General features: G+C 52.9%; 1 protein-coding gene across 1 annotated transcript in view; it reads right to left on the reverse strand.

Moving 5' to 3' along the window:
• Positions 1 to 317: 317 nt before the first annotated feature.
• The window catches only part of LOC115409702 (zinc finger protein 467-like), a 37,127-nt gene continuing 10,741 nt past the window's right edge, over positions 318 to 26,703 (reverse strand). The window contains exons 2-4 of the mRNA XM_030120975.1: positions 23,431 to 23,739; positions 23,221 to 23,378; positions 318 to 1,111 (exon numbers count right to left, since the gene is read on the reverse strand). Of these exons, the coding sequence (XP_029976835.1) occupies positions 416 to 1,111; positions 23,221 to 23,378; positions 23,431 to 23,739 (1,163 nt within the window). The 3' untranslated portion in view covers positions 318 to 415. The remainder of the gene's footprint in view (positions 1,112 to 23,220; positions 23,379 to 23,430; positions 23,740 to 26,703) is intronic.

The following is a 26,703-nucleotide window of genomic DNA, read 5'->3' on the forward strand; positions in this document are numbered from 1 at the left end:
AGACCAGTGTGTGTGTGTGTGTGTGTGTGTGTGTGTTCTTGTATTTCTATCCTTGTCGGGGCCAAATGTCCCCACAAGGATAGCAAAACGTGGAACGACGTGCCTTGTGGGACCTTTTTCCGGTCCTAAGTAGGAGAAACAGTGTTTTCTTGACCATGTTGTTGTTACTGAAAAAAGTAAAAGTGCAAAAACATTTCTTTAGGGTTAGGCTTTGTTGTGGTGTGGGTTAGGGTTAGGGTAAGGGTCAGGGTTAGGGGCTAGACATGAATGGGAGTCAATGGAAGGTCCCCACAAGGATAGAAATACAAGACTGAGTGTGTGTGTGTGTGTGTGTGTGTGTGTGTGTGTGTGTGTGTGTGTGTGTGTGTGTGTGTGTGTGTGTGTGTGTGTGTGTGTGTCCTGGCAGGCCCTGCTGTCACCGCAGCTCAGAGGTGCTGCTGGGCCCGGGCCCGGGTCCCGGGTCCCCGTCCCCGTCCCCCTCGGGGACGCAGACGTGTCTCTTGACGCCGGACAGCCAGTTGAAGCGGCGCCGGCAGGCGGGGCAGCTGAAGCGCTTGTGTCCGGTGTGCAGGCCCATGTGGTAGGCCAGGTTCTCCTTCTGGGCGAAGGCCTTGCGGCAGACGGCGCAGCAGAACGGCTTCTCGCCGCTGTGCGTCCGCAGGTGTCTCCGCAGCAGGTATCCGTACTGGAAGCTCTTCCCGCACTGCGAGCAGGCGAACCGCTTCCGCACCGCGCCGCCGCCGCCGGATCCGTCCACACTGACCTCCACCTCTGCCGGCGGGTCGGCCTCCGGAGCGGCGCCGGGCGGCGAGGCGTCGCCGGCGCCGGGATCCGTCCGCCGTTTCCTGTCGTCCTTCCAGAAGTCGCTGTCCACGCTGTCGTCGCTCTGCGGCGCCGGAGACTCGCCGTTCGGTTCTGGTTCCGGCGTCCGGGGCCGCGGCGGGGATCGGCGGCGGGCGGGGCGGCGGGACCGCCGGCTCCTCGGCCGGGTGCTCGTGGGCGGGGCCGGGCCGGTGGACGCAGCGGCGCTGGCCCAGCCGGGTGCGGGCGGCGGCACAGCGTGCGTGCGGCGGCAGATGCTGTAGCGGTGGAGCTTGGCGCCGCGGTGGACCCTCCATGTGCCGGGCGAGGAGCCGCCTCCAGGCGAAGTCTTTCCCGCAGACGGAGCAGCTGAAGCGCGTCTGCGCGCCGTGACTCCTCATGTGCAGCATCAGCGCGTCGGCGTCGGCGAAGGCGGCGTCGCACACCGAGCACGAGACGTGGGCCGCGGCGTGCGCGCTCAGCTCCTCCCGGCTGCCGAAGCCGCGGCGGCACAGCGGGCAGCCGAAGGCGGGGCGCGGCGGCGAGGCCGGGCGGAGGCCGCCGGAGGCGGGGCGCGGCGGCGAGGCCGGGCGGAGGCGGCCAGAGGCGGGGCGCGGCGGCGAGGCCGGGCGGAGGCGGCCGGAGGCGGGGCGCGGCGGCGAGGCCGGGCGGAAGGCAGCTGTGATCCAGCAGCCGTGCGCTCGCGGGGAAGCGGCGGTGACACACACGCAGCGCAGCAGCCGCTCGCCGGTGTGCAGCCACATGTGGCGGGTCAGCTCTCCGCCGCCGCCCAGACGCTTCACGCAGAAGGAGCAGCCCCACTCCCTGCTGCTCCGGGTCGCCGCGCCCGTCCCAGTCCCGCTCCAGACCTGAGGCCCCTCCCCCTGCCGAAGCCCCGCCCCCTCCCCCTGCTGAGTCAGGAAGCTGAGGCTCTTCAGTCTTCACTTCAGCAGGACTGAAGGAGGAGGCGCTGATCTGGGCCTCCTGGGGCTCCTCCTTGATGAGAGGAGGTGCAGACTGGTCCTGCTCCAGGTTCTGGTCCTGATCCGGGTTCTGGTCCTCCTCTGGGTTCTGGTCCTGCTCCGGGTTCTGGTCCAGACTGCTCCTGTCCTCCTGCTTGATCGCCACCAGCGGCTGAAGGTCTGCAGAGGAGAGCAGAGAATCAGGACAGAACCATTAATGTGTGTGTGTGTGTGTGTGGTGTGTGTGTGTGTGTGTGTGTGGTGTGTGTGTGTGTCTCTCTCTCTCTCGGAGAAGAGGAGGCAGGGCGGCCTCTCAGCAGGTTCTTCTTCAGGTTAGCATGCTTAACTGTAGTGTTGCCGTGGTTACGGCCACAGGAAGTTGTGAAGCTTAACAAGCCAGCTTTCAGCCGGCCTGCTGGACGGTCCTGAGCTGCTAAATAGTGCTCCATCAAGGCTGTGATCGCTGCTCTGAGCTGCTAAATAATGCTGCCTTATTTACAGAACGGATTTCAATGCAGGGTTTCTTTTTCTGACACAACACTGAGTCTGTTTTTCGCACATAAGTGGCGACTAAACCTTCGAGGATTCACTGTCAGGCTTAACTCCGCACTCCGGCAGGAGCCGGTCCGCACACAAACGCACCGACACGACGGCGAGCGCTCGCCGCTGACCGGCGCGTCCCGGCTGCGCCGAGCTGAGCGGGCGGGGACTGACCTGCTCTGCTCAGCAGCACTCGGGGCTGGAGCACGGCGTCCAGCAGCCTCCTCTGGCCCCGCAGCTCCCGCTCGGAGCGCTCCAGCCGCTCCTCGTACTCCGCCACGGTCTCCTCCAGCAGAGCGACGATCTCCTCCGCAGCCGCCGCCAGCCGCTCGGGGAGCAGCGCTCTCAGCGCCGGGAGCTTCCGCCGCTTCTCCTCCTTCCTCCAGCCGCAGCAGGAGGTCTGCGGCGGCGGCGCCCATCCGCTCATGGACCGACGCCCGCAGCAGCTGCACGGCGCACATTCTGCGGCTTCTCCGCTCTCTGCAGCCCGGGACGGAGACGTAAACACTCCGACTTCCGGTCCGGAGGAGCCGTGGAGGAGCCGTGGAGCCCCCTGCTGGACGGGGGGAGGAACAGCTGGAGGAGAGGAGGAACAGCTGGAGGAGGGGGAAGGAACAGCTGGAGGAGAGGAGGAACAGCTGGAGGAGGGGAGGAACAGCTGGAGGAGAGGAGGAACAGCTGGAGGAGAGGAGGAACAGCTGGACGGGGGAGGAACAGCTGGAGGAGAGGAGGAACAGCTGGAGGAGAGGAGGAACAGCTGGAGGAGAGGAGGAACAGCTGGAGGGGAGGAGGAACAGCTGGAGGGGGAAGGAACAGCTGGAGGAGAGGAGGAACAGCTGGAGGAGAGGAGGAACAGCTGGAGGGGAGGAACAGCCGGACGGGGGGAGGAACAACTGGAGGAGAGGAGGAACAGCTGGAGGAGAGGAGGAACAGCTGGAGGAGAGGAGGAACAGCTGGAGGGGGAAGGAACAGCTGGAGGGGGGGAGGAACAGCTGGAGGAGAGGAGGAACAGCTGGAGGGGGGAGGAAAGCTGGAGGAGAGGAGGAACAGCTGGAGGAGAGGAGGAACAGCTGGAGGAGAGGAGGAACAGCTGGAGGGGAGGGGGAACAGCTGGAGGGGGGGAGGAACAGCTGGAGGAGAGGAGGAACAGCAGGAGGGGGGAGGGACAGCTGGAGGAGGGGGAGGAACAGCTGGAGGGGGGAGGAACAGCTGGAGGAGAGGAGGAACAGCTGGAGGAGGGGGAGGAACAGCTGGAGGAGAGGAGGAACAGCTGGAGGGGGGGAGGAACAGCTGGAGGAGAGGAGGAACAGCTGGAGGAGGGGGAGGAACAGCTGGAGGAGAGGAGGAACAGCTGGAGGGGGGAGGAACAGCTGGAGGAGAGGAGGAACAGCTGGAGGAGAGGAGGAACAGCTGGAGGAGAGGAGGAACAGCTGAGGAGGGGATGGAACAGCTGGAGGAGGGGAGGAACAGCTGGAGGAGGGGAGGAACAGCTGGAGGAGGGGAGGAACAGCTGGAGGAGAGGAGGAACAGCTGGAGGAGAGGAGGAACAGCTGGAGGAGGGATGGAACAGCTGGAGGAGGGGAGGAACAGCTGGAGGAGGGGATGGAACAGCTGGAGGAGGGGAGGAACAGCTGGAGGAGGGGAGGAACAGCTGGAGGAGGGGAGGAACAGCTGGAGGAGGGGAGGAACAGCTGGAGGAGAGGAGGAACAGCTGGAGGAGAGGAGGAACAGTTGGACAGGGGAGGAACAGCTGGAGGAGAGGAAGAACAGCTGGAGGGGGGAGGAACAACTGGAGGGGGGGAGGAACAGCTGGAGGAGGGGGAGGAACAGCTGGAGGAGGGGAGGAACAACTGGAGCCCCCTGCTGGACGGCGGGAGGAACAGCTGGAAGAGGGGAGGAACAGCTGGAGGGGGGAGGAACAGCTGGAGGAGGGGGAGGAACAGCTGGAGGAGGAGGAACAGCTGTAGGAGGAGGAGGAACAGTGGAGGGGGAAGGAACAGCTGGGGGGAACAGCTGGAGGGGGGAGGAACAGCTGGAGGAGAGGAGGAACAGCTGGAGGAGGGGAGGAACAGCTGGACGGGGGGAGGAACAGCTGGAGGAGAGGAGGAACAGCTGGAGGAGAGGAGGAACAGTTGGACAGGGGGAGGAACAGCTGGAGGAGGGGGAGGAACAGTTGGAGGGGGGAGGAACAGCTGGAGGAGAGGAGGAACAGCTGGAGGGGGGAGGAAACAGCTGGAGGAGAGGAGGAACAGCTGGAGGGGGGAGGAACAGCTGGAGGAGAGGAGGAACAGCTGGAGGAGAGGAGGAACAGCTGGAGGAGGGGGAGGAACAGCTGGAGGAGAGGAGGAACAGCTGGAGGAGAGGAGGAACAGCTGGAGGGGGGAGGAACAGCTGGAGGGGGGAGGAACAGCTGGAGGAGAGGAGGAACAGCTGGAGGGGGGGAGGAACAGCTGGAGGGGGGAGGAACAGCTGGAGGAGAGGAGGAACAGCTGGAGGGGGGGAGGAACAGCTGGAGGAGAGGAGGAACAGCTGGAGGGGGGGAGGAACAGCTGGAGGGGGGAGGAACAGCTGGAGGAGAGGAGGAACAGCTGGACGGGGGAGGAACAGCTGGAGGAGAGGAGGAACAGCTGGAAGAGGAGGAGGAACAGCTGGAGGAGAGGAGGAACAGCTGGAGGAGAGGAGGAACAGCTGGAGGGGGGGAGGAACAACTGGAGGAGAGGAGGAACAGCTGGAGGGGGGGAGGAACAGCTGGAGGAGAGGAGGAACAGCTGGACGGGGGGGGCAGCTGGAGCCCCCTGCTGGAGGGGGGAGGAACAGCTGGAGGGGGGGAGGAACAGCTGGAGGAGGGGAAGGAAACAGCTGGAGGAGGGGAAGGAACAGCTGGAGGGGGAGGAACAGCTGGAGGAGGGGGAGGAACAGCTGGAGGAGAGGAGGAACAGCTGGAGGGGGGAGGAACAGCTGGAGGAGAGGAGGAACAGCTGGAGGAGAGGAGGAACAGCTGGAGGAGGGGGAGGAACAACTGGAGGAGAGGAGGAACAGCGGGAGGGGGGGAGGAACAGCTGGAGGGGGGAGGAACAGCTGGAGGAGAGGAGGAACAGCTGGAGGAGGGGAGGAACAACTGGAGGAGAGGAGGAACAGCTGGACGGGGGGAAGAACAGCTGGAGGAGAGGAGGAACAGCTGGAGGAGAGGAGGAACAGCTGGACGGGGGCAGCTGGAGTCCCCTGCTGGAGGGGGGAGGAACAGCTGGAAGGGGAGAGGAACAGCTGGAGGGGGGGAAGGAACAGCTGGAGGAGGGGGAGGAACAGCTGGAGGGGGGGAAGAACAGCTGGAGGAGGGGGAGGAACAGCTGGAGCCCCCTGCTGGACGGGGGGAGGAACAGCTGGAGGAGAGGAGGAACAGCTGGAGGGGGAAGGAACAGCTGGAGGGGGGGAGGAACAGCTGGAGGAGGGGGAGGAACAGCTGGACGGGGGGAGGAACAGCTGGAGGAGAGGAGGAACAGCTGGAGGGGAAGGAACAGCTGGAGGGGGGGAGGAACAGCTGGAGTAGGGGGAGGAACAGCTGGAGGGGGGGGAGGAACAGCTGGAGGGGGGGGAGGAACAGCTGGAGGGGGGGGAGGAACAGCTGGAGGGGGGCCACACACGCAGACGCCTCGTTCACCTGCTGTGGCGCGCCGTGCCTGCTGGTGGCCATCTTGGGTGGGGACCTGGCTTCCGCAGCACATTGAAGAACAACAAGCTTCACCATCAGGTGATCATAAATCCATCAGTTTTCACCTTCTATTCCAGTTTATTATAAACATCAGACATGGACACACACACACACACACACACACACACACACACACACACACACACACACACACACACACACACAAACACACACACACACACACACACACACACACACACACACACAAAGAGAACCAGATGACTGTTCAGGCTGCTTATAATAATAATAATAATAAATTTTATTTGTATAGCGCTTTTCAAGGTACTCAAAGTCGCTTCACAATACAGCAAATTAAGTTAAAACCAACACCATAAAATCAACAGCAGGAAAGAAAATAAAACATTAAACATTAAAAGCAGTTCTGAACAGGGGGGTTTTGAGTTCTTTCTTGAAGGTGGGGGTCGGAGCAGTCTCAGACAGGTGGGGGGGCGATGGAGGAGGCTCTGTCTCCCCAGGTTCAGAGCCTGGTCCCACCTGGCAGGGACAGCAGGGTGGAGGTGAGGAGATGGAGTGTGAGGGTGGAGCAGGTCTGTGGGGGGTGGAGGGCCAGGTGATGGAGGGTGGAGCAGGTCTGTGGGGGTGGAGGGCCAGGTGATGGAGGGTGGAGCAGGTCTGTGAGGGAGGGAGGGCCAGGTGATGGAGAGTGGAGCAGGTCTGTGAGGGGTGGAGGGCCAGGTGATGGAGGGTGGAGCAGGTCTGTGAGGGAGGGAGGGCCAGGTGATGGAGAGTGGAGCAGGTCTGTGCGGGGTGGAGGGCCAGGTGATGGAGGGTGGAGCAGGTCTGTGAGGGGTGGAGGGCCAGGTGATGGAGGGTGGAGCAGGTCTGTGGGGGGTGGAGGGCCAGGTGATGGAGGGTGGAGCAGGTCTGTGGGGGGTGGAGGGCCAGGTGATGGAGAGCTCTGAAGGTGACCAGGAGGAGTTTGAAGTGGAGCGCTGGGGGACGGGGAGCTGGTGGAGCCGGTGGAGCTGGTGGAGCTGGTGGAGGACCGGGGGATGTGTTGACGGAGCGGGTGTGGGTGAGGAGGCGGGCAGCGGGGTTCTGAATGTACTGGAGTTTATTGAGGGTCTGGATGGAGAACCGGAGAGAACGCTGCTGCAGGCCTGGATTCTGGAAGTGATGAAAGCCTGGATTAAAGTTTCAGCAGCAGAGAAGGAGAGTGATGGGCGGAGCCAGAGAGTGATGGGCGGAGCCAGATAGTGATGGGCGGAGTCAGAGAGTGATGGGCGGAGTCAGAGAGTGATGGGCGGAGCCAGAGAGTGATGGGCGGAGTCAGAGAGTGATGGGCGGAGTCAGAGAGTGATGGGCGGAGCCAGATAGTGATGGGCGGAGTCAGAGAGTGATGGGCGGAGTCAGAGAGTGATGGGCGGAGCCAGAGAGTGATGGGCGGAGTCAGAGAGTGATGGGTGGAGTCAGAGAGTGATGGGTGGAGTCAGAGAGTGATGGGCGGAGTCAGAGAGTGATGGGTGGAGTCAGAGAGTGATGGGCGGAGTCAGAGAGTGATGGGCGGAGTCCAGCTCTGTTCCTGAGGTGGAGGAATGCGGTCCGGGTCTGTGTTTGATGTGGTTCTGGAATGACAGAGCGGGTCCAGGAGAACCCCGAGGTGGCGGATCAGCGGGGATGGAGAGAGCGTGGAGTTCTCAAAGTTGAAGGTGAACTGTTGTGCGGATCTGGTGATGTTGTGAGGACCGATGATGATGATGACGTCTGTTTTGTCACTGTTTCGTTTGAGAAAGTTGAGATTCATCCATGTGTTGATGTCTGTGAGGCGCTGGGTGGGGGGGGGGGGTATGGATGTGGTTTAGGGTTTTATTGAGAGAATTGGTTTCAGGATGCATATTGAATTAATGTTTTAGATATGACTGTATGATTCTGATCATCATTATTATATTACATTGTTCTATGTTATTATCACATTATTATAATTAACATTGTTGTATTTAAATGTTATATTGCTTATGATGATTATTGCTATTATCTTTTAATTGTCACAATATTGCTGTTTCCATATTATACTCATATTTTATTTAGATTTTTTATTTTGATTCATACTGAGTTTTAACATGATAAATACCATAAACAGTAAAGCCTGGGATGCAACATCTGTCTCATTAAAACCATCTGCATCTCTACAAACTACTATAAACTGCTCGAGCTATAAACTCCTGGTTTATTGATGTTTAGTTCTGCAACAGCGTCCAGCATCAGCGTCTCATCAGATCCAGTCTGAGCGTGCTCCGGTCTTCCGGTCAGGTTTAGCCTCCTCTGAAGTCAGCCTCCTCTGGGAAGGATAAAAGCTGCAACTTGTACTATTTTAACCCAAAAAAAAAACCTTAAACAGAGAAAATAAATAACTGAGAGCTCAAAATGAATCAGAATGAATAAAGTGATGATTTCATATCAGCTTTAAGATGGATAATGTTTATGGTTTGTTCCAGAACCCGAGCAGCAGGACTCATCAGTCCTGTATTTGGGCCTGAAGAGGCTCTCCGCTCGGTTCTTCCTGCAGCAGCAGGAACAGGCGAATGATGTGAATCAGCTGTTTCCTGTGGAGGACTCAGTCCGTCTCTGGTTATTTAACCGGCAGCTCTGCATCTTCTCTCTATAAACTCTTTACCAGCGAAACCGATTCTGCAGGATCTGCTTCCATCAGAAGGTCCAGAGAGACAAACAGTCCAACACCTTGAGAAGATTTAGTTTTTAAAACGTCCAGCGTCCTGTCAGAGCCGCAGGAGACGTTTTCCCTCTGGACCGAGCGTCCACCCGGCTCCGTCCTCTGGACGTGTCTCCGGCTGGAGGACGTCTTCTGGTTTCAGGACCCCTGAATGTTTGAGAGATTGTGTCTTCCAGTCGAGGTGGTTCTGGTTCTGATGTGCTCTGCTGGTTCTCGTCCTGTTCTGGCGGTTGAGTTTCACTGATATTCATTTTATTTCCTGATGACGGAGTGAAGGACGGGAATGACTGCATCAGTTTGGGTCTGCTCCGCACAGCACGCCACTTCCTGCCGTCTCCCGGGGACGCCGGTCCCCGTCACGTCTCTGTTTGGTCTCACATGTGGATCCAAGGGTTCCGTGGTGAACGGGCACAGCCCGGTGCCTCTTCCCAGAGGAAAGCTCCGATCAGCCGCCGCCGGCTGGAACCCGGGACGCTCACGCTGTTTCATGGTTTCACGGAAGCCTCAATCACGCAAGAAACTCCGGTTCACTGAGCCGAAGCCGATCCTGCGTCCTGCTGACCCCTGCTGACCCCTGCTGACCCCTGCTGCCACCTTCTCTTTGTATATGAATAATGCAAAGAATCTAGTCCAGGGACGGGGACTTGAACCAGCAGCACCAGAGGGCCGCGTCAGACCCAAACCGAACCAGACGCGATAAAACTGCCTTTTTACACGTTTTTATATGTTCACTGGCCCAACACACAGTACAGTGACGTCACATTTTCACGCTCAAATGCAAGTATAAAAGCTGTAATCTTCTTTAAAATGAGAAAACAAAAAGTTTGAAGCCAATAAAAAATAACCACTTACTGTTTTTTGGTTTTTTTTAGTGCAAAGGGCTCTTATGAATAAAACATACAAATCAACCCTTTTCAGACGGCAGGGAGCCGCTGAAAAACACAACATTCATTAAATTACAGAAATTATTTTGTGAATTTTGTGAAACTACACTTTTTTTTTTCTTTTTTTTTACATTTTAACATTCATACACGAAAAATACAAATCAACTCATCTCAAAGGCGAACGGCAGCGCATCATATTATATAATGGCGGCGACTTCAGTTAAAATCCTTCATTGCAGACCAGGTCTCTGAGCGGACCAGGTCTCTGAGCGGACCAGGTCTCTGAGCGGACCAGGTCTCTGAGCGGACCAGGTCTCTGAGCGGACCAGGTCTGCTTCCCGTTTTTCCCGGCTCGTTTTCTTCTCCCTCGCTCTTCACCAGAGGTGGGACCAAGTCCTTGTTTTGCAAGTCAAAGTCGAGTCTCAAGTCTTTGCACTCGAGTCCCGAGTCGAGTCCCGAGTCCTGACAGTCAAGTCCTGAGTCGAGTCCCAAGTCAAGACAGTCGAGTCCCGAGTCGAGTCCCAAGTCAAGACAGTCGAGTCCCGAGTCGAGTCCAAGTCCTAAACTTTTTTCCTCGAGTCCTAAACAAGTCATAAAAAAAAAAAAAAAACTGGGGAGGCACTGTTAAGGAAATTTTGGACTGAGATATCGATACTCTTTGAGAAGCGAGCTTGTAGATTGGGTGTTTTCACCATATCTGTCAAACACAACATAAAGGTGCTGTGCTCCACCTGCCCCCAATGACCAGTCACCACTGCTGTAGAGAAGTGCTTGAGATGATGACTATAACTGATTTTACTTTTGGTATGACTGCCTTGAAGCCCTTTGAGGCAACTGTTGTTGTGATACTGGGCTATACAAAAATAAATTGATTGATTGATTGATTGAGATGCTTAGAGAATTATTTCACATTGTAGGTGATTGTCATGTTTTTAATAAAATCCTCTGGCCTCAAACTTTTATGAGTTACAAACCCAACAATGCTGAACTTCATGTTGAAATCAGCTACATGTCAGATACATAAGCTACTTGTCAACAGGATTTACAGCTCAGGGACAACACAGAAACAAACCACTTAACTCTATTCATCACAAATAGGAATAAGGTCAAAGCATTTCCAGAATAAAAGAATAAACCTCAGGTCACTGGAGGACAGTTGGAGTTACATCAGAACACAGGCTGTTACCAGAACATTATATCTGTGACTGGACCAATCTTGGCTTCAAGCCTAACTATCCATTTCCACTCAAATCGAACATTTTACACAAAGCAACTCCAGGAGTAAATGCAAAAATTACAAAAACACAGTCAGGCAGCCCACAACAGAAACACCAATGATCAGTCTGTCTGATGACTCTGTCAACTTTGTCACAAAACCTGGTGAATCAGCAGAGGAAGAACAACATGAAGCCTTATTGTCTGACCTTTGTTGCTGGGAGGCTGGAAACATTTATTATCATCATTATTATTATTATTATTAGCTTTAATTATTGGAGCAAAACTCTGCCATGAGTGGATATTCCAGGTTATGGTATGACCTCTTCCTCTCCTGCTCTCTGCTGTTTCATGGAAGTTTTAATTCTGCTGTGCTGCGTTCACTGCCTCCTTTACAACCTGCGTACGGCCAGTCATTCTGTTTCCTTCTTTCATTTATAAAATCTGAGGAAAGACCTAATCACAAATCAACATTTCAACATTTCAAAAAGAAAAGCAACCGACATCAGAGGAGGCGGTCTGTTAATCCACAGAATCACCATCAGACGTCCTCAGATAGCTTTAGACTGATCAAGCTAATGAACCAGATCTACACACACTGACATGTCTCTGCCCTGGTAAAGATGCTCTGCCAACATTAAAGAAATATATTAAAATACTAACTGCACCATCGACACAACAACAAACATTACTGAACATCCAAGGTGTGTTAGACACAGAGAACCATCAGTCTCAGGAGTGTTTTCCATTATTTTATTTGTCCAGGAGCAGAGTTCAACAGAAATGAACAAAGCTGACAGAACTGGTGACTGAAGAGGTGACGTCTGCACAAAGAAAGAAAGAAAGAAAGAAACAATAAAATAATAGTCCGGTTATCTCCCAGGTTACAGATTACTAGTTACAATGGAAGTGCAAAGTGTACTTATTTGATCAGGAGACCCTGGTTCTTGCTGGAGGTCCCAGTGGAGACCCTGGTCAGACCCTGGTGCTGGAGGTCCCAGTGGAGACCCTGGTCAGACCCTGGTGCTGGAGGTCCCAGTGGAGACCCTGGTCAGACCCTGGTGCTGGAGGTCCCAGTGGAGACCCTGGTCAGACCCTGGCCCGGCTTCTGCTGGTGGTCCAGTGTTCTCTTGTGAAGCGGAGAGCAGCCTCAGTTCTCTGTGGCATCTGAAAACGAGGCTCTGCTCCAGGATGTCCCAGGAGAGGCTCAGCAGTGTGACTGTCTGCCATGTCCATAGAGACCAGCTGGGAGGAGGACAAGAGGGACAAATGTAATGTCTTCACTGGCACTTCAGAACGGCAGGACAATGTTTTTGGGCACTTTTAAAAATGATGATGTTACCTTTTAGCCTACAAATTTGGACCTGTAGGACTTCCAGTCCTCACAGCTGCAGTTCTGTTGGGGACAAAAGACAGTGTCTGAGTCTGTTCAGCTCTGTTTTCTATGTTCAGTGTTAAATGTCCAGTGAGATGTGAACCAAGGGGCAGATTTAAAAAAAAAGTCTGCACTAAAGTGTGCACATGAAACCTATCTTAAAATAAATTGTGTTTCCTTAATGAAATAAAGCATCTTTGATGCATTCTTCTTCATTACAGTTCAAAAATAAAATATGAAATTCATCCAAATTCATCCCTATTCACATCTTTCAATAAAACTCGCATTTCTTTTTAATCAAAAGCAGCAGGTCCCCCGGGGACGAAAAGTATGTTGATGATGAACATTAGCTGAGACTAGAATGAGGCCAAACAGCCTCAAAATGTTGCTGTTAGCATGTTGACAGTAAAGTTCTTCAGGACATATCCACATTTCAAAAGAGACTACCGCCTCTTGCATAAAGTCTATAACCTGGGATAATCACAGGGTTAAACGAGCAACCAAGTTTTCAAACTCACCACAGGAGCTGCAGAAGACAGAGCTGCTCTGTGTGGAGCTTCCACTGGAACAGACGCACATTTAGAACAGCCGCACTTTTTTGTTTTGTTTTTTTAATCCTCTGAACGTCTGTTTGCGTCTCTGATGTTAGCGGACGGTGCGTTCAGGAGCATCGGAATGTTATATAGTACTTCTTCTTCTTCTTCTTCTTTAGCTGTTATACGGCAGACGCGGCTATATCAGCGCATTACCGCCACCCTCCTGATAAATGAGTGAATGAACTCTCACAGTTATGGCTCACAAAACTAACAGTGAAAAAAACTGTAGCATGCAAGCTACAGGGGGAAATAAATAAATAAATAAATAAATAAATAAAACCTAGATTCTATTCATTAACCCCGTCCTCCTAAGATATTCAAATAAATACTTAACAACTGCATGGTCAGATGACTTGTCTAAAATTTCCTTCACTCTGAAGATCACCTTCTCGCCCTCAACCTTACTTTTAAAAACTCTTCTCTCTCTTTCATAGGTTCTGCATCATGACACTCATCACATTCTCCAGAGTTGTGTTTCCCCATTAACTGCAGTGTTTGTTCAGACCAGTGTGTCCTATTCTCAATCTTGTGAATACTACTTCTTCTTTCCTCAACCTTATTCTCTGACGTCCCAAACCAACCTTTGGATTCAAATTATAATAAGCCCTCCCTTTGGACTCTTCATCCCATCTGTCCTGCCACAAATTCCTCATGTGTTTTTTAATTATCGACTTGACCTCCGATTTAGACAGTTACAATGGATGGAGACAGTACTTCCTCTTAAAGCCCACTTTGCACACTTATCCGCCAGCTCATTCCCATCCAGGCCCACATGAGCTGGAACCCAAACAAATCTGACGTGAGTTCCTAAATTTTGAATAGACTGGAGAAGAACCAATATTTCACCAACAAGTTCACTTCGTTCATTGACATTACCTGATTTAAAGTTTTCTAATGCTGACAACGAATCTGTGCAGATTATTGCTCTGAGTGGTTTAACCTGCTCCACCCATTGTAGTGCCATAATAATTGCTACCAGCTCAGACGTATATACAGAGACAAAGTCAGACACTCTTGCAGACACCCTCACATCAAACTCTGGTATTACACATGCCGCAGCAACAGCCCCCGACTCTGGATCTTTTGATCCATCAGTGAATATCTGTAAATATCCATAATAATTATTTATATATCTCATTGCCAATTGGCCACTGTCTCCCTTAAAACTCTTAACTTCCTCGTGTAATGAAGTATCAACGTCTGGAGCTGGTAACAACCATGGTGGGTGCGGCTGACACATGATCGATGGACTTAACTCGAGATTTGCAATACCAGCTTTTACTGCTTTTCCTAGCACCCCTATACCAAAAGTCTCTCTCTTAATTTTCGAGTTCTCCCATGTTGGTACAAGTACACTCTTAGTTGGATGATCATCCTTATGTCCTTTTAAATTCACATAATATGCCAATGTCAGCTGCAGACGCCTCAACTCAAACGGCATTTCCCCAACTTCCACCTGAAGCGCACACACTGGAGATGATCTCAGTGCTCCCGAACAAAGTCTAAGTGCTGTACTTTGAATCACATCTAGCTTCTGTAGTTCAGATTTTGCTGCAGACCCATAAGCTATACAGCCATAATCAATGACAGATCTAATTAATCCAGCATATAACCTTTTCATTGAAATCATATCTGCCCCCCATTCCTTACTACTTAAACACCTAATGATGTTTATAGCCTTCTTGCATTTATTAATCAGCTTCCCAATATGGTTTTGCCAAGTCAACTTGGAGTCAAATTGCATACCTAGAAACCGCACACAATTAACTCTTTCTAGATCTTTACCATACAGTTGAAATTTGACACTTTCCTGAATTTTCCTAAATGAGAAAAACATAACTTTAGTTTTTTCCACAGAAAACCTGAATCCCCATTTACCCGCCCACACCTCAACAGCATCAACAGCTTTTTGTAACCCATTCACAATAGATGAGACATTCTTTCCTCTTTTCCAGATGGCCCCATCATCTGCAAATAATGATTTTCCAATAGAATAATCCAGTCCTTCAAATATGTCATTTATCATTATTGAAAAAAGGATAGGAGATATAACACTGCCTTGAGGCACTCCATTTTCTACTGTCAGACATTCTGAGAAGCTACTATTAATTCTAATTTGAATCTCTCTATCGCTGAGAAAGTTTTTAATCCATTTATACATCTTTCCATCTATTCCATTCCTTCGAATTTTAATTAGCACACCTTCTTTCCAAAGCATATCATACGCTTTTTCTACATCGAAAAAAACCGCTGCAACTACTTCCTTACATCCGTGTACCTTTCTTATGTCACTCTCTAATTTTATAACAGGATCCATTGTTGACCTGCCCTTCCTGAACCCACTCTGAAACGGGGAAACTAGATTGCGTGATTCAACATAAAAACTCATTCTTTCCACAACCATCCTCTCCATTATCTTACCAAGGTGTGACGTTAATGCGATTGGCCTGTAATTTGATGCTATCGTTGGGTCTTTCCCTGGCTTTCTAACTGGAATAACCGCAGCCATTTTCCAACATTTTGGAACTCTACCACACTCCCACACTTTATTAAATAATATCAATAATATATTAAGCGCATCGTCGCTAAGATGTTTCAACATTGCGTAACTTATTCTGTCTTTCCCTGGGGCTGTAATTTTTGCTTTGTTTATGGCCTTTTTAAGCTCCCTCAAAGAAAACAACATGTTCAGGCTACTATTTGAGTCTTCTACATTTTCCAAGAGATGCTGATACTGTTTCTTCGTCTCCTCTCTCTTTGTTCTCTCATCATTTGTCAGATTAAAACTACTGTGTACTTTAGCAAAAGTCCTAGCCATTAGCGTTGCCTTCTCTACATCTTTCACTGCAACATTCCCATCATTCTCAAGACCTGGGTAGCTCCAAGACTTCTGCACCCCACTCATTCTTTTAACAACTCCCCAAACTTCATTTATACATGTTTGTCTCCCTATCGTGTTACAATAATTTTGCCAATAGCTCTTTTTAGTCTTTCTCACCACTTTCCTCACTTTTGCCTGTTCTCTTTTATACGCAATAAACTCAGACATATTAAAACACTCTCTAAACTTCTTGAAGGCCTTATTTCTTGACTTTACAGCTTGAGAACATTCTTCTGTCCACCAAGGAACCAGCTTCCGCTTCTTACCTCCTGTCTTACTCTGCCCTATAGAGGATTTTGCAGCTTCTGCTATAGCAACAGTAACCTTTTCACTAAGCACATCTACATCATCTACGATATCAATCTGGCTCATTTGTCTCTCACTTAAAAATCTAAACAATGTCCAGTCTGCTTTATTAAAATTCCACCGTTCATAAAAGACCCTAGACGCATCACAGCTCCTGTTACCAAGTCTGCAAACAATAGGATAATGATCACTTCCAATTGTTGTATCACTTAAAACTTCCCAACTCACTTGATCTGCCAGAGCTTGAGAAACCAAGGTCAAATCCAACACCGATTGCCCTGTAACCCCTATACGTGTAGGTGACCCATCATTTAACCACACCAATCCTTTTTTATCAATAAACTCTTCTACAACTGTTCCATTGTGATCAATTTTACTTCCTCCCCAAAGAAAACTGTGTGCATTAAAATCACCCAACCAGATTATTTTCCTATCATCTTGTCCTTCTATCCTTTCTAACGCAGCCGTCTCCAGCCTATGACAAGGGTTGTAAAAATTTACAACAACTAAACTACCATTAACACCCCATACTTCAATAACAACATATTCCAGTTCATCACCCTTCCCCAAAACTCTATAGGGAATTCCTTCTTTAATGAATGTTGCACACCCACCACCACTCCCACCAGGTCTATCTCTTCTTTCACAAACATAACCATTTAGAACAAAGTTTAAATGTGGTAGCAACCAAGTCTCAACTATACATATAATATCCGGTTTAACTTCTCTTTCAAAAACAAATCTTTTAAACTCCTGGCCATTAGCCAACAGGCTCCTCGCATTCCACTGTAAGAAATAAATGATTTAGGTCCTTGCTTTAGAAGATGACGCCGATCGCTGCGATGACTGTGATGACTGTGCCGACTGTGCTGACGATTTCTCTGTCATTTCTCTGAGCTGAAGTTCCTCATACACTGTCTCCCATGTAATATCTCTAATTCCCAGGTATCTTGCAGCACTCTTAACAACAATGGCAGTTTTCTCTGATCTATGCTTTGCTTGGAAAGTACAGTTAATAATTTCAACCATGAAGTATAAAAAATCCTTTTTCTTGACAATCAGTGAGTCTCCATCTATTGCCAGACTCTGCACAACTCCTGGTCCATGATTCAGCTTAGGCTCAACTCTCACTTGCTTTGCTGCCTCAGCATAAGATAACTTCCCTTCTGCTCTGATCTGCTGAATTTCAGCTGCCCTCTTTCTAGCCTCACAATCTCTGTGGCCCACACTGTGTGCACCTCCACAATTCACACACTGCTCCCGCACTCCTGTTCCACATGTGCCGTAGTCATGTTCTCCTCCACAGCGCCCACACGTTAGATTTCCTTTACAGTAGGCAGCAATGTGTCCATACTTCTGGCATTTAAAGCAGCGTAAAGGTGGCGGCACATACAGTCTCACACTATAGTTTAAATAACCCACAGTGACAAACTTAGGGAGCACCTCTTCTTGAAATTCTACCAATACTGATAAACTATCCACCTTTTCCCCTTGTCTCCAAGTTTTAAGACGTTTCAATCCAATCACCCGTCCACCACGCATGTTCCCCTTCATCTTTTCCAAATCCTCATTCAAAGGGATTCCATAAATCACCCCCTTACAGACTTCTCCTACTCTCATTCTTTTACTGACAGCTAAAACTTCTTTCTTACACACACTGCTCAGCCTTAATGCTTTTCCTTGCTGGATCTCATCCTTACACACAATCATCAAGTCACCATCCGTGTGGACTCTCGCTCTCACCACCTCTCCAACTTTATCGCGCAAAAACTTTGTTAACACCACTGGCCCTACAGTCCTAATATCATGCCCTTCCTTAAACTTGATAAGCACCTTAAGACCTTCCTGATCCGTTCTCCTCCGCACAACTCTCTCCCTCCCTTGCCTGTCATCTCAGTCACTTCCTTGACTCAACACTCGCTTCCTTTGTGATTTAACACCCTCACTATCGCTCTCATCCATACTATCCTCACCCCAAGTCCCCCCCGATCCTGCCATAAGGTGATTGTTCACTCCCTCTTTCAGGATCACCGGTGGCTTTCGCAAAACAGAAACAGCGTTAAGAAAATCGCTCGTCTCGACGATAGCTCAGCTCCTTCAACTCCTCCTGCTCCTCTCTCCGGACTCCCGTTTTTCTCCGTAATCCCCTGGTTCGCTAGGCCACCGTTTGTACAGCCGCCGCCGGTATTGCACTGCGCATGCGCCACTCCCTTCCCCTTGCGCGCCCGCTCTCTCCTCGCACGCGCAGAAACACTCCACCTCCATTATATACTACTGAAAATAACCGGGGTTAAAATGGCTTCACGTGAAGGATTTGTGTGTGGTGGAGAAAAAACACCCCTGGCAAAAGTCTCCCCCTAAACTGACGCCTATGCGTGCATTCCAGGCGGGCAGTGTTGAAACCAGTTTATTAAAAACAATCGTGGCCGACCTGTTGTGTTGTTTGGAATGCGCCTGGAATGCGCGGGTGTCGAAAACGAGCGCTCCTGTCAATGCGGAAGTGAACGAACTCCGCCCGTTGCACGTGGTCCAGGCGACACGAAACAAGCGCTCCCGCCGCAGGCGCACCTCGCCACTGCGATCCCATGAAATGAAGCGATAAAAAATAAAAATGATTCATACATCGCACTTTTAAAATGACTATTATGACTTGACGTGACTCGTCGAGTCAAAGGGTTCGAGTCAAGTCCAAGTCTAGAGTCACTGAGCTTAGAGTCCAAGCAAGTCCAAGTCTTTTTTTGATTTTATCAAGTCGAGTCAAAAAGTCATAAAATCGTGACTCGAGTCCGAGTCGAGTCCGAGTCTCGAGTCCAAGTATCCCATCTCTGCTCTTCACCATGGCAGTCTGTCTCTTCCTCGCTGGTGGAGAGAAGGGCGTCTCCATGCAGGCTGCCACCTGGTGGCCAAAGTCTGTCATTACAACTGAATCCGTGCAGCAAAAGACACATTTTATCATTTAAAAAATTAATTCAAGGGCCGTACGGAGTGAGGGTGCGGGCCGCCAGTTGTCCATCCCTGATCTACTCTATTCGGCTGGACTGCACCTGAAAAAGATCTTTTGAGAGTAAAGGGCCTCTGGAAACGCTTCACCAACGTTACTCTGATTGTTCTCGTCTCTGGATCCTTCACTTGGTTTTCTTTTTAAGTTTCCAGAACTTTGATATATTGAGATCCTCCTTCGGAGAATCTGTTTCAGAACCTGATTTTTCTTGGTTTCATGCATAGTCAAAATAATTATTTCATTTCTGGTTTTTTGTGATTTCCTCCAATAAATCCTGTTAATCGTTTTTCTTAGGTTTTTTTTCCTCTAATTTGTTTTGCAATTCTCCCAGTTTCTCCTTCCTCATCTTTTTGTACGGGAGGATTTTGCTTCAGCCTCCCTGTCAGAGGGCCTGGGGGGGGGGGGGGGGGGGTCTCACCTGTAGGAGGGGAGGGGCCTTCGTCTGCTGTCCAGTCCGAGTCCGTTCTTCTGGCAGCAGAGGTGAAAACACCGACCATGTCTTTATCGTCTCCACTGCCCCGAACATTTCCGATATTTCATAGAAAAGAAATCCCTCGGAACATTTCGCCTCGCCTCAGACGTCTCTTCCAGCTCTTCAGAGAGGAAAAGATGAACTGAAGGGAAAAGAGAGTCCAGGAAACCGCTCCCCATCGGTCTCCTTTCCCTTTTCCAGAGTTTCCTGAGATCATTCAGCTCCTGGTGCCTGAAGGCCTGGAGTCTCTGTAGACCCGGGTCCGGTCCTTATGGGTCCTGGTCCTGTTTGGGTGACAGACGTAGGACCTGCTCCAGAAGGGTCTGCGGGGGCTGGATGTTGGTCAGCGGCAGTGACCTCCTCCACCGGGCCGTAAAGCGGCGCCCCCTCTGGAGGAAAGACTCACCTTTGCTGAACCGGGTTCAGAACCGGATTTTCTTTCGTACAGAACCAGACTCTCCTCCGCCTCCTCTTCCTGCTGCTCAGAGCTTCAGGTGCATCACAATCCAGGTTCTACTGAACGAAGCCCGGGTTCTGCCTGGACTGAGGACTTCCTGCTTCGTCCTGCTGCCGGCCGCTTCGGCATGACGGGCGGAGGCTCTGGAGCATTGAGATCCCCACCCCGAGATCCTCACCCCGAGATCCTCACCCCGAGATCCTCACCGAGATCCCCACCCCGAGATCCCCACCCCGAGATCCTCACCCCGAGATCCCCACCCCGAGATCCCCACCCCGAGATCCTCACCCCAAGATCCCCACCGCGATCCCCACCGAGATCCTCAGATCCCCACCCCGAGATCCTCACCCCGAGATCCTCACCCCGAGATCCCCACCGAGATCCCCACCCCGAGATCCTCACCCCGAGATCCCCACCCCGAGATCCTCACCCCGAGATCCTCACCGAGATCCCCACCCCGAGATCCCCACCCCGAGATCCCCACCGAGATCCTCACCCCGAGATCCCCACCGAGATCCCCACTGAGATCCTCACCCCGAGATCCTCACTGAGATCCCCACCCCGAGATCCCCACCCCGAGATCCTCACCCCGAGATCCCCACCCCGAGATCCCCACCCCGAGATCCCCACCGAGATCCCCACCCCGAGATCCCCACCCCGAGATCCTCACCCCGAGATCCCCACCGAGATCCCCACCGAGATCCTCACCCCGAGATCCTCACCCCGAGATCCTCACCGAGATCCCCACCCCGAGATCCCCACCCCGAGATCCTCACCCCGAGATCCCCACCCCGAGATCCCCACCCCGAGATCCTCACCCCGAGATCCCCACCCCGAGATCCCCACCCCGAGATCCTCACCCCGAGATCCTCACCCCAAGATCCCCACCGAGATCCCCACCGAGATCCTCAGATCCCCACCCCGAGATCCTCACCCCGAGATCCCCACCGAGATCCCCACCCCGAGATCCTCACCCCGAGATCCCCACCCCGAGATCCTCACCCCGAGATCCCCACCCCGAGATCCTCACCCCGAGATCCTCACCGAGATCCCCACCCCGAGATCCCCACCCCGAGATCCCCACCGAGATCCTCACCCCGAGATCCCCACCGAGATCCCCACTGAGATCCTCACCCCGAGATCCTCACCGAGATCCCCACCCCGAGATCCCCACCCCGAGATCCTCACCCCGAGATCCCCACCGAGATCCCCACCGAGATCCTCACCCCGAGATCCTCACCCCGAGATCCTCACCGCGATCCCCACCCCGAGATCCCCACCCCGAGATCCTCACCCCGAGATCCCCACCCCGAGATCCCCACCCCGAGATCCTCACCCCGAGATCCCCACCCCGAGATCCCCACCCCGAGATCCTCACCCCGAGATCCTCACCGAGATCCCCACCCCGAGATCCCCACCCCGAGATCCTCACCCCAAGATCCCCACCGAGATCCCCACCGAGATCCTCAGATCCCCACCCCGAGATCCTCACCCCGAGATCCCCACCGAGATCCCCACCCCGAGATCCTCACCCCGAGATCCCCACCCCGAGATCCTCACCCCGAGATCCCCACCGAGATCCTCACACCGAGATCCTCACCCCGAGATCCCCACCGAGATCCTCACCGAGATCCTCACCCCGAGATCCCCACCGAGATCCCCACCGAGATCCTCACACCGAGATCCTCACCCCGAGATCCCCACCCCGAGATCCTCACCCCGAGATCCTCACCCCGAGATCCCCACCGAGATCCCCACCGAGATCCCCACCGAGATCCTCACACCGAGATCCTCACCCCGAGATCCTCACCCCGAGATCCTCACCCCGAGATCCCCACCGAGATCCTCACCCCGAGATCCTCACCCCGAGATCCCCACCGAGATCCTCACCGAGATCCTCACCCCGAGATCCCCACCGAGATCCCCACCGAGATCCCCACCGAGATCCCCACCGAGATCCTCACCCCGAGATCCTCACCCCGAGGTCCCCACCGAGATCCTCACCCCGAGATCCTCACCCCGAGGTCCCCACCGAGATCCCCACCGAGATCCCCACCGAGATCCCCACCGAGATCCCCACCGCGATCCCCACCGAGATCCTCACACCGAGATCCTCACCCCGAGATCCCCACCCCGAGGTCCCCACCGAGATCCCCACCCCGCATGCCGCAGTGCTTAATCGGACCTCAGTCGGATGTCGTGTCCCACGTTGATGACATCATCAGAGCAATGGAGCAGAAACAGCTAGCGTGCTAACGAAGCCGTGCTCCGGAGACGTCATCAGTAAATCACGGCGTCGACGGGTCACCCGGGTCTGGTTTTCACACTGAAGCCCAGCAGAGGCGAGCGGATTAGAACCCAGGTGGGACTGCCAGGTAGACCCTGTCCCGCTGCCCTGAGGAGCCGGTACCAGGAGCCGGTACCAGGAGCCGGTACCAGGAGCCGGTACCAGGAGCCGGTACCAGCGGGTTTTAATGGGTTTTTTGGCCGCTGGGAAACAGGTACCAGAAAACACACCACTGTAACAGACGAAGACCCGGGTCCTCCCTGACCCAGGTCCCCAGGGTGCCACAGGACCACAGATTTACAGCCAGAACCGAAGCTTAGCCTGGACTCGGTGGGACGGTTTGGTCTGCAGGACGGTACTGGACCGGACCGGACCGAGCAGGTCTGGCGGACTGAGGGTCATGAAGACGGAGACTCTGTTTCCGAAGCTTTAATTCAATCATTAACATTTTTCAAAGTGAAACCAGGATGAGGTCAGAGGTCAGAGGTCAGAGGTCACAGAGCCTCGGTCGTGTGAAGTTCTCTCAGGAAACGGTTTAAGACGGTAAACAGGACCGGTAGGCTTCTGGAGAGACTCGCTGTGGAGCGCCCCACGAAGACCTGTCCCTCCAGAAGTCACTGTCCACACTGTCCCAACTGTCCCCGCCGTCCCCGCCGTCCGCGCCGTCCACCTGGTTCCAGCCCGCCGGCCGAGTCCAGTCCTCATCACTGACGTCCGTCTCCGAGGAGTCCAACGGTCCCGCCTCCGGTCCACGGCGGTCCCCCGTCAGACGGACGGGGCCGAGGACGGGCCGTCCCCCCGGGGCCTCCAGCGGCTCCTCTGCTGCTCCGGCGCCGCCCGGAGAGCCCGGAGGCGTCCGCCGGTCCTTCCAGAAGTCGCTGTCCTCACTGTCCCCACTGTCCTCACTGTCCGGCTGGCAGTACGGTCCCGGTCCCGGTCCCGGTCCTGGTCCCGGTCCTGCAGGCCAGTCGGCGTTGTTCCGGCGGAGGACTGTGCGGCGCCGTGCGGGGCGGGCCCGCTGGACCCGGTCCCCGCCGTGGACCTCCATGTGCCGGGCGAGGAGCCGCCTCCAGGCGAAGTCTTTCCCGCAGACGGAGCAGCTGAAGCGCGTCTGCGCGCCGTGACTCCTCATGTGCAGCATCAGCGCGTCGGCGTCGGCGAAGGCGGCGTCGCACACCGAGCACGAGACGTGGGCCGCGGCTGTGCGCGCTCAGCTCCTCCCGGCTGCCGAAGCCGCGGCGGCACAGCGGGCAGCCGAAGGCGGGGCGCGGCGGCGAGGCCGGGCGGAGGCGGCCGGAGGCGGGGCGCGGCGGCGAGGCGGGGCGGAGGCAGCTGTGATCCAGCAGCCGGCGCTCGCCGGGGAAGCGGCGGTGACACACCACGCAGCGCAGCAGCCGCTCGCCGGTGTGCAGCCACATGTGGCGGGTCAGCTCTCCGCCGCCGCCCAGACGCTTCCCGCAGAAGGAGCAGCCCACTCCCTGCTGCTCCGGGTCGCCGCGCCCGTCCCAGTCCCGCTCCAGACCTGAGGCCCCTCCCCCTGCCGAAGCCCCGCCCCCTCCCCCTGCTGAGTCAGGAAGCTGAGGCTCTTCAGTCTTCACTTCAGCAGGACTGAAGGAGGAGGCGCTGATCTGGGCCTCCTGGGGCTCCTCCTTGATGAGAGGAGGTGCAGACTGGTCCTGCTCCAGGTTCTGGTCCTGATCCGGGTTCTGGTCCTGCTCCGGGTTCTGGTCCTGCTCCGGGTTCTGGTCCTGCTCCGGGTTCTGGTCCGGACGGCTCCTGTCCTCCCCCGGCAGCTGCAGGTCTGGGAGCAGAGCAGAGAGTCAGTCTGTCTTTAATGTCTTTATTTGAGCAGCAGCAGCAGTCGTCCACTCATCAGATCATATTTAAACTGCTCAAAAGGAGCATCTAGAAGTCCCAACAACTGATCAAGTCCACGTCTTCACATTTCAGTATGAGACAAATGAAGTCCCACATCCATTAAAAAAATAAAAAACTGACAAAGCCTTTACAAACATCCAACTCACACATCAGACAAGTTATATAACTAATGTATATCTGTCCTGTATTGCCTTCAGTGCATACAGTACATATTCCTGAAATATACAGTCTTAAAACAGCATCTCAGTAAACAATATATTATAATACGAGGGGGGGCCCAAAAGAAGCCGGACTGTGGTTCTAACTTTTTATTTTTTTATTTTCACATTTAATCCAAACTGTCGCCTTCCCAGTCCTCTCCTTCGGCTGGAATCCGGCGCTGCAGCCGGGTTTCCACTGCTCAGAACAGTCAGCATGCTGCTGCCGAACGGTCCCTTCAGGAGCTTCTTCCATTTTTTTTGCACCTCTTCCACGTCATCAAAGCTCCGCCCCTTCAGGTCCTGTTCATTCTTGGGAAGAGACAGAAGTCTGACGGGGCTGAATGGAGAGGACACGGCGGACGGAGCAGCAGGGCCATGCCGTTTCTCACCAGGAGCTGTTTTACCGCAGAGCCCTGTGGGTAAAACAGCCCCCCCCTCCCACAGCGCCGCCGCTTCAGCCTGACCGCCTCCCGCAGCGCCGCAGCAGGGAGGATCTTCCAGACAGCCTCCATCGTCCTCCAGCTGCCTTTCAGCTCCTGGACATGTCCACCCAGCCTGGTTCTGCTCCTGGTTCAGAGGCGCCGGAGCATTCTGGGATTTTTGGAAGGGGGGGGGGCTGTAGTAACAAACACTGGCTGTGAGCTGCCTGTGTGTCTTTGGGAGGTGACATTTTTCACAGTGATGCTTACGGCTATGCTATAGCCACATATAACGGCCACAAGTCTGAAATCAGTCTTGGTTTTTTTTTTCAACCACAGTCCGGGGACTTTGGGGTCCCCCCTCGTCGGAGGTGGGAGGTTGGAGCCTGATCAAGTCATCTCCATGCCATGTTTTTGCTCTGACCATGTACCACAGACAAGCTGAGGAGCAGGGCTGATTAGATCCACCTGGTGTGATGTGACCGCTGTGGATCTGTCTCTGCGTTGTTGTCATGACGAATCAGGCGTTTATCTTTTTGGAGGCAGTCTCCATTTATTTCTGACACACAGCAGAAACAAAAAAAATCCTCCTGTCAGCAGTCGCCACAATACCTGCCCCTAAACAGATCAATTAATGACAAAATGAATGTCTCAAAGTAAGTTTACAACAGAAATTTCTCTGGACTCAAAAGATGCCTCCCTCTCCCACAGAAATCAGACGGAACGGAGAGAATTGGCGCCAGAACGCTTCTTATAAAGGGCTGTGTTGCACGTATTATGGCGCCCAAACAAAAGTTCCACTTGCTGACGAAGCGGGATAAACAGTCAGGCATTCACTAAAACAAAAACAACCAAACAAACAAACAAGAACCAGATCCAGATTTTGTGTAATTATTAATAAAAACAAATATACATATTCTAAATACATACACATGTACAGCTGCATAACTGACCCTGTTACAGTGAGACATGGTCAGAGCAAACACATGGCCTGGAGATGCCGTGGTCAGGCTCCAACCTCCCACCTCTGCCCCTCGTATATAAGATAATATTATAGTATTATGGCGCTTGAGGCAGTGTAGTAACGCTCATCGGCCACCTGGGGTTTGGATCACATCTTGATCACATCTTCTCCTCTGAAAGTAAAGCAGATTGAAGAACATCTGACTGAGACGAGACCAGAACCAAAGGACCAGGTCCCTGAAATGAGCTTCCTCTGTCGGGGGGCATCCAGCCCTCCTACAGTCCACGTTCTTCCTGTCTGGACAGTCATGATGACATCACTGTAATTATGACATCACCGTCGTGATGATACCACTGTCACGATGACATCACAGGACAGGCTGAGCTGGTCCTGGACGCCGGCGGTCCGGCCTGCTTGTGCAGCGTCCCCAGAGCCAGATTCAGACCCCGCCGTGCCCCTGGGCAAGTTCTCTCAAAGTCCCCCTCTAAGATAAAACTCTGACGCCTACAACATCCTAAAGCACTTATTGCCCCCAAAACACACATTTAGTGTCAGAGCAGGAGCAAGTCCCCTGGTCTCAGCTGGTCCATGAGCCTCCGGCTGCACAGAAAGCAACACACTGTTTGACTCAAACAAAGCAGCCACTCTGAACACTTCAAATACTGTACCTGTGAAAATCTTGAATTTGGGTAAACAAACATATAAAGGAGGCTGAATAACAGGGACAGTGATACTGAAAGCAGGTCAAAACTTTTACTTTACTTTATTTCATTGCAGTCACAGTTCATGGACAAAAAGAAAAGATAAAATCTGAAATAATCAGCAGTTTGCCTGAAAATGCTCAAAGTGTCTTCATGACCAACATAAAGTCTCACAGCAAGAAAAAGGACGAGTTCAGAATTCTAAGAGAGACAATTATTTTTACATGTCCGTGTTTCTTAAGTGCAGTTTTGCAGTAAATAATAACAACAACAATAATAATAATAATGATAATAATAATAATGATAATAATCTAATCACGAGTTAACAGATGTATGGGAAACACTCATAAGTGCAGACATACA

This window comes from Salarias fasciatus, chromosome 22 (genome assembly GCF_902148845.1).
Source record: "Salarias fasciatus chromosome 22, fSalaFa1.1, whole genome shotgun sequence".
In the NCBI taxonomy this organism is placed as follows: domain Eukaryota; kingdom Metazoa; phylum Chordata; class Actinopteri; order Blenniiformes; family Blenniidae; genus Salarias; species Salarias fasciatus.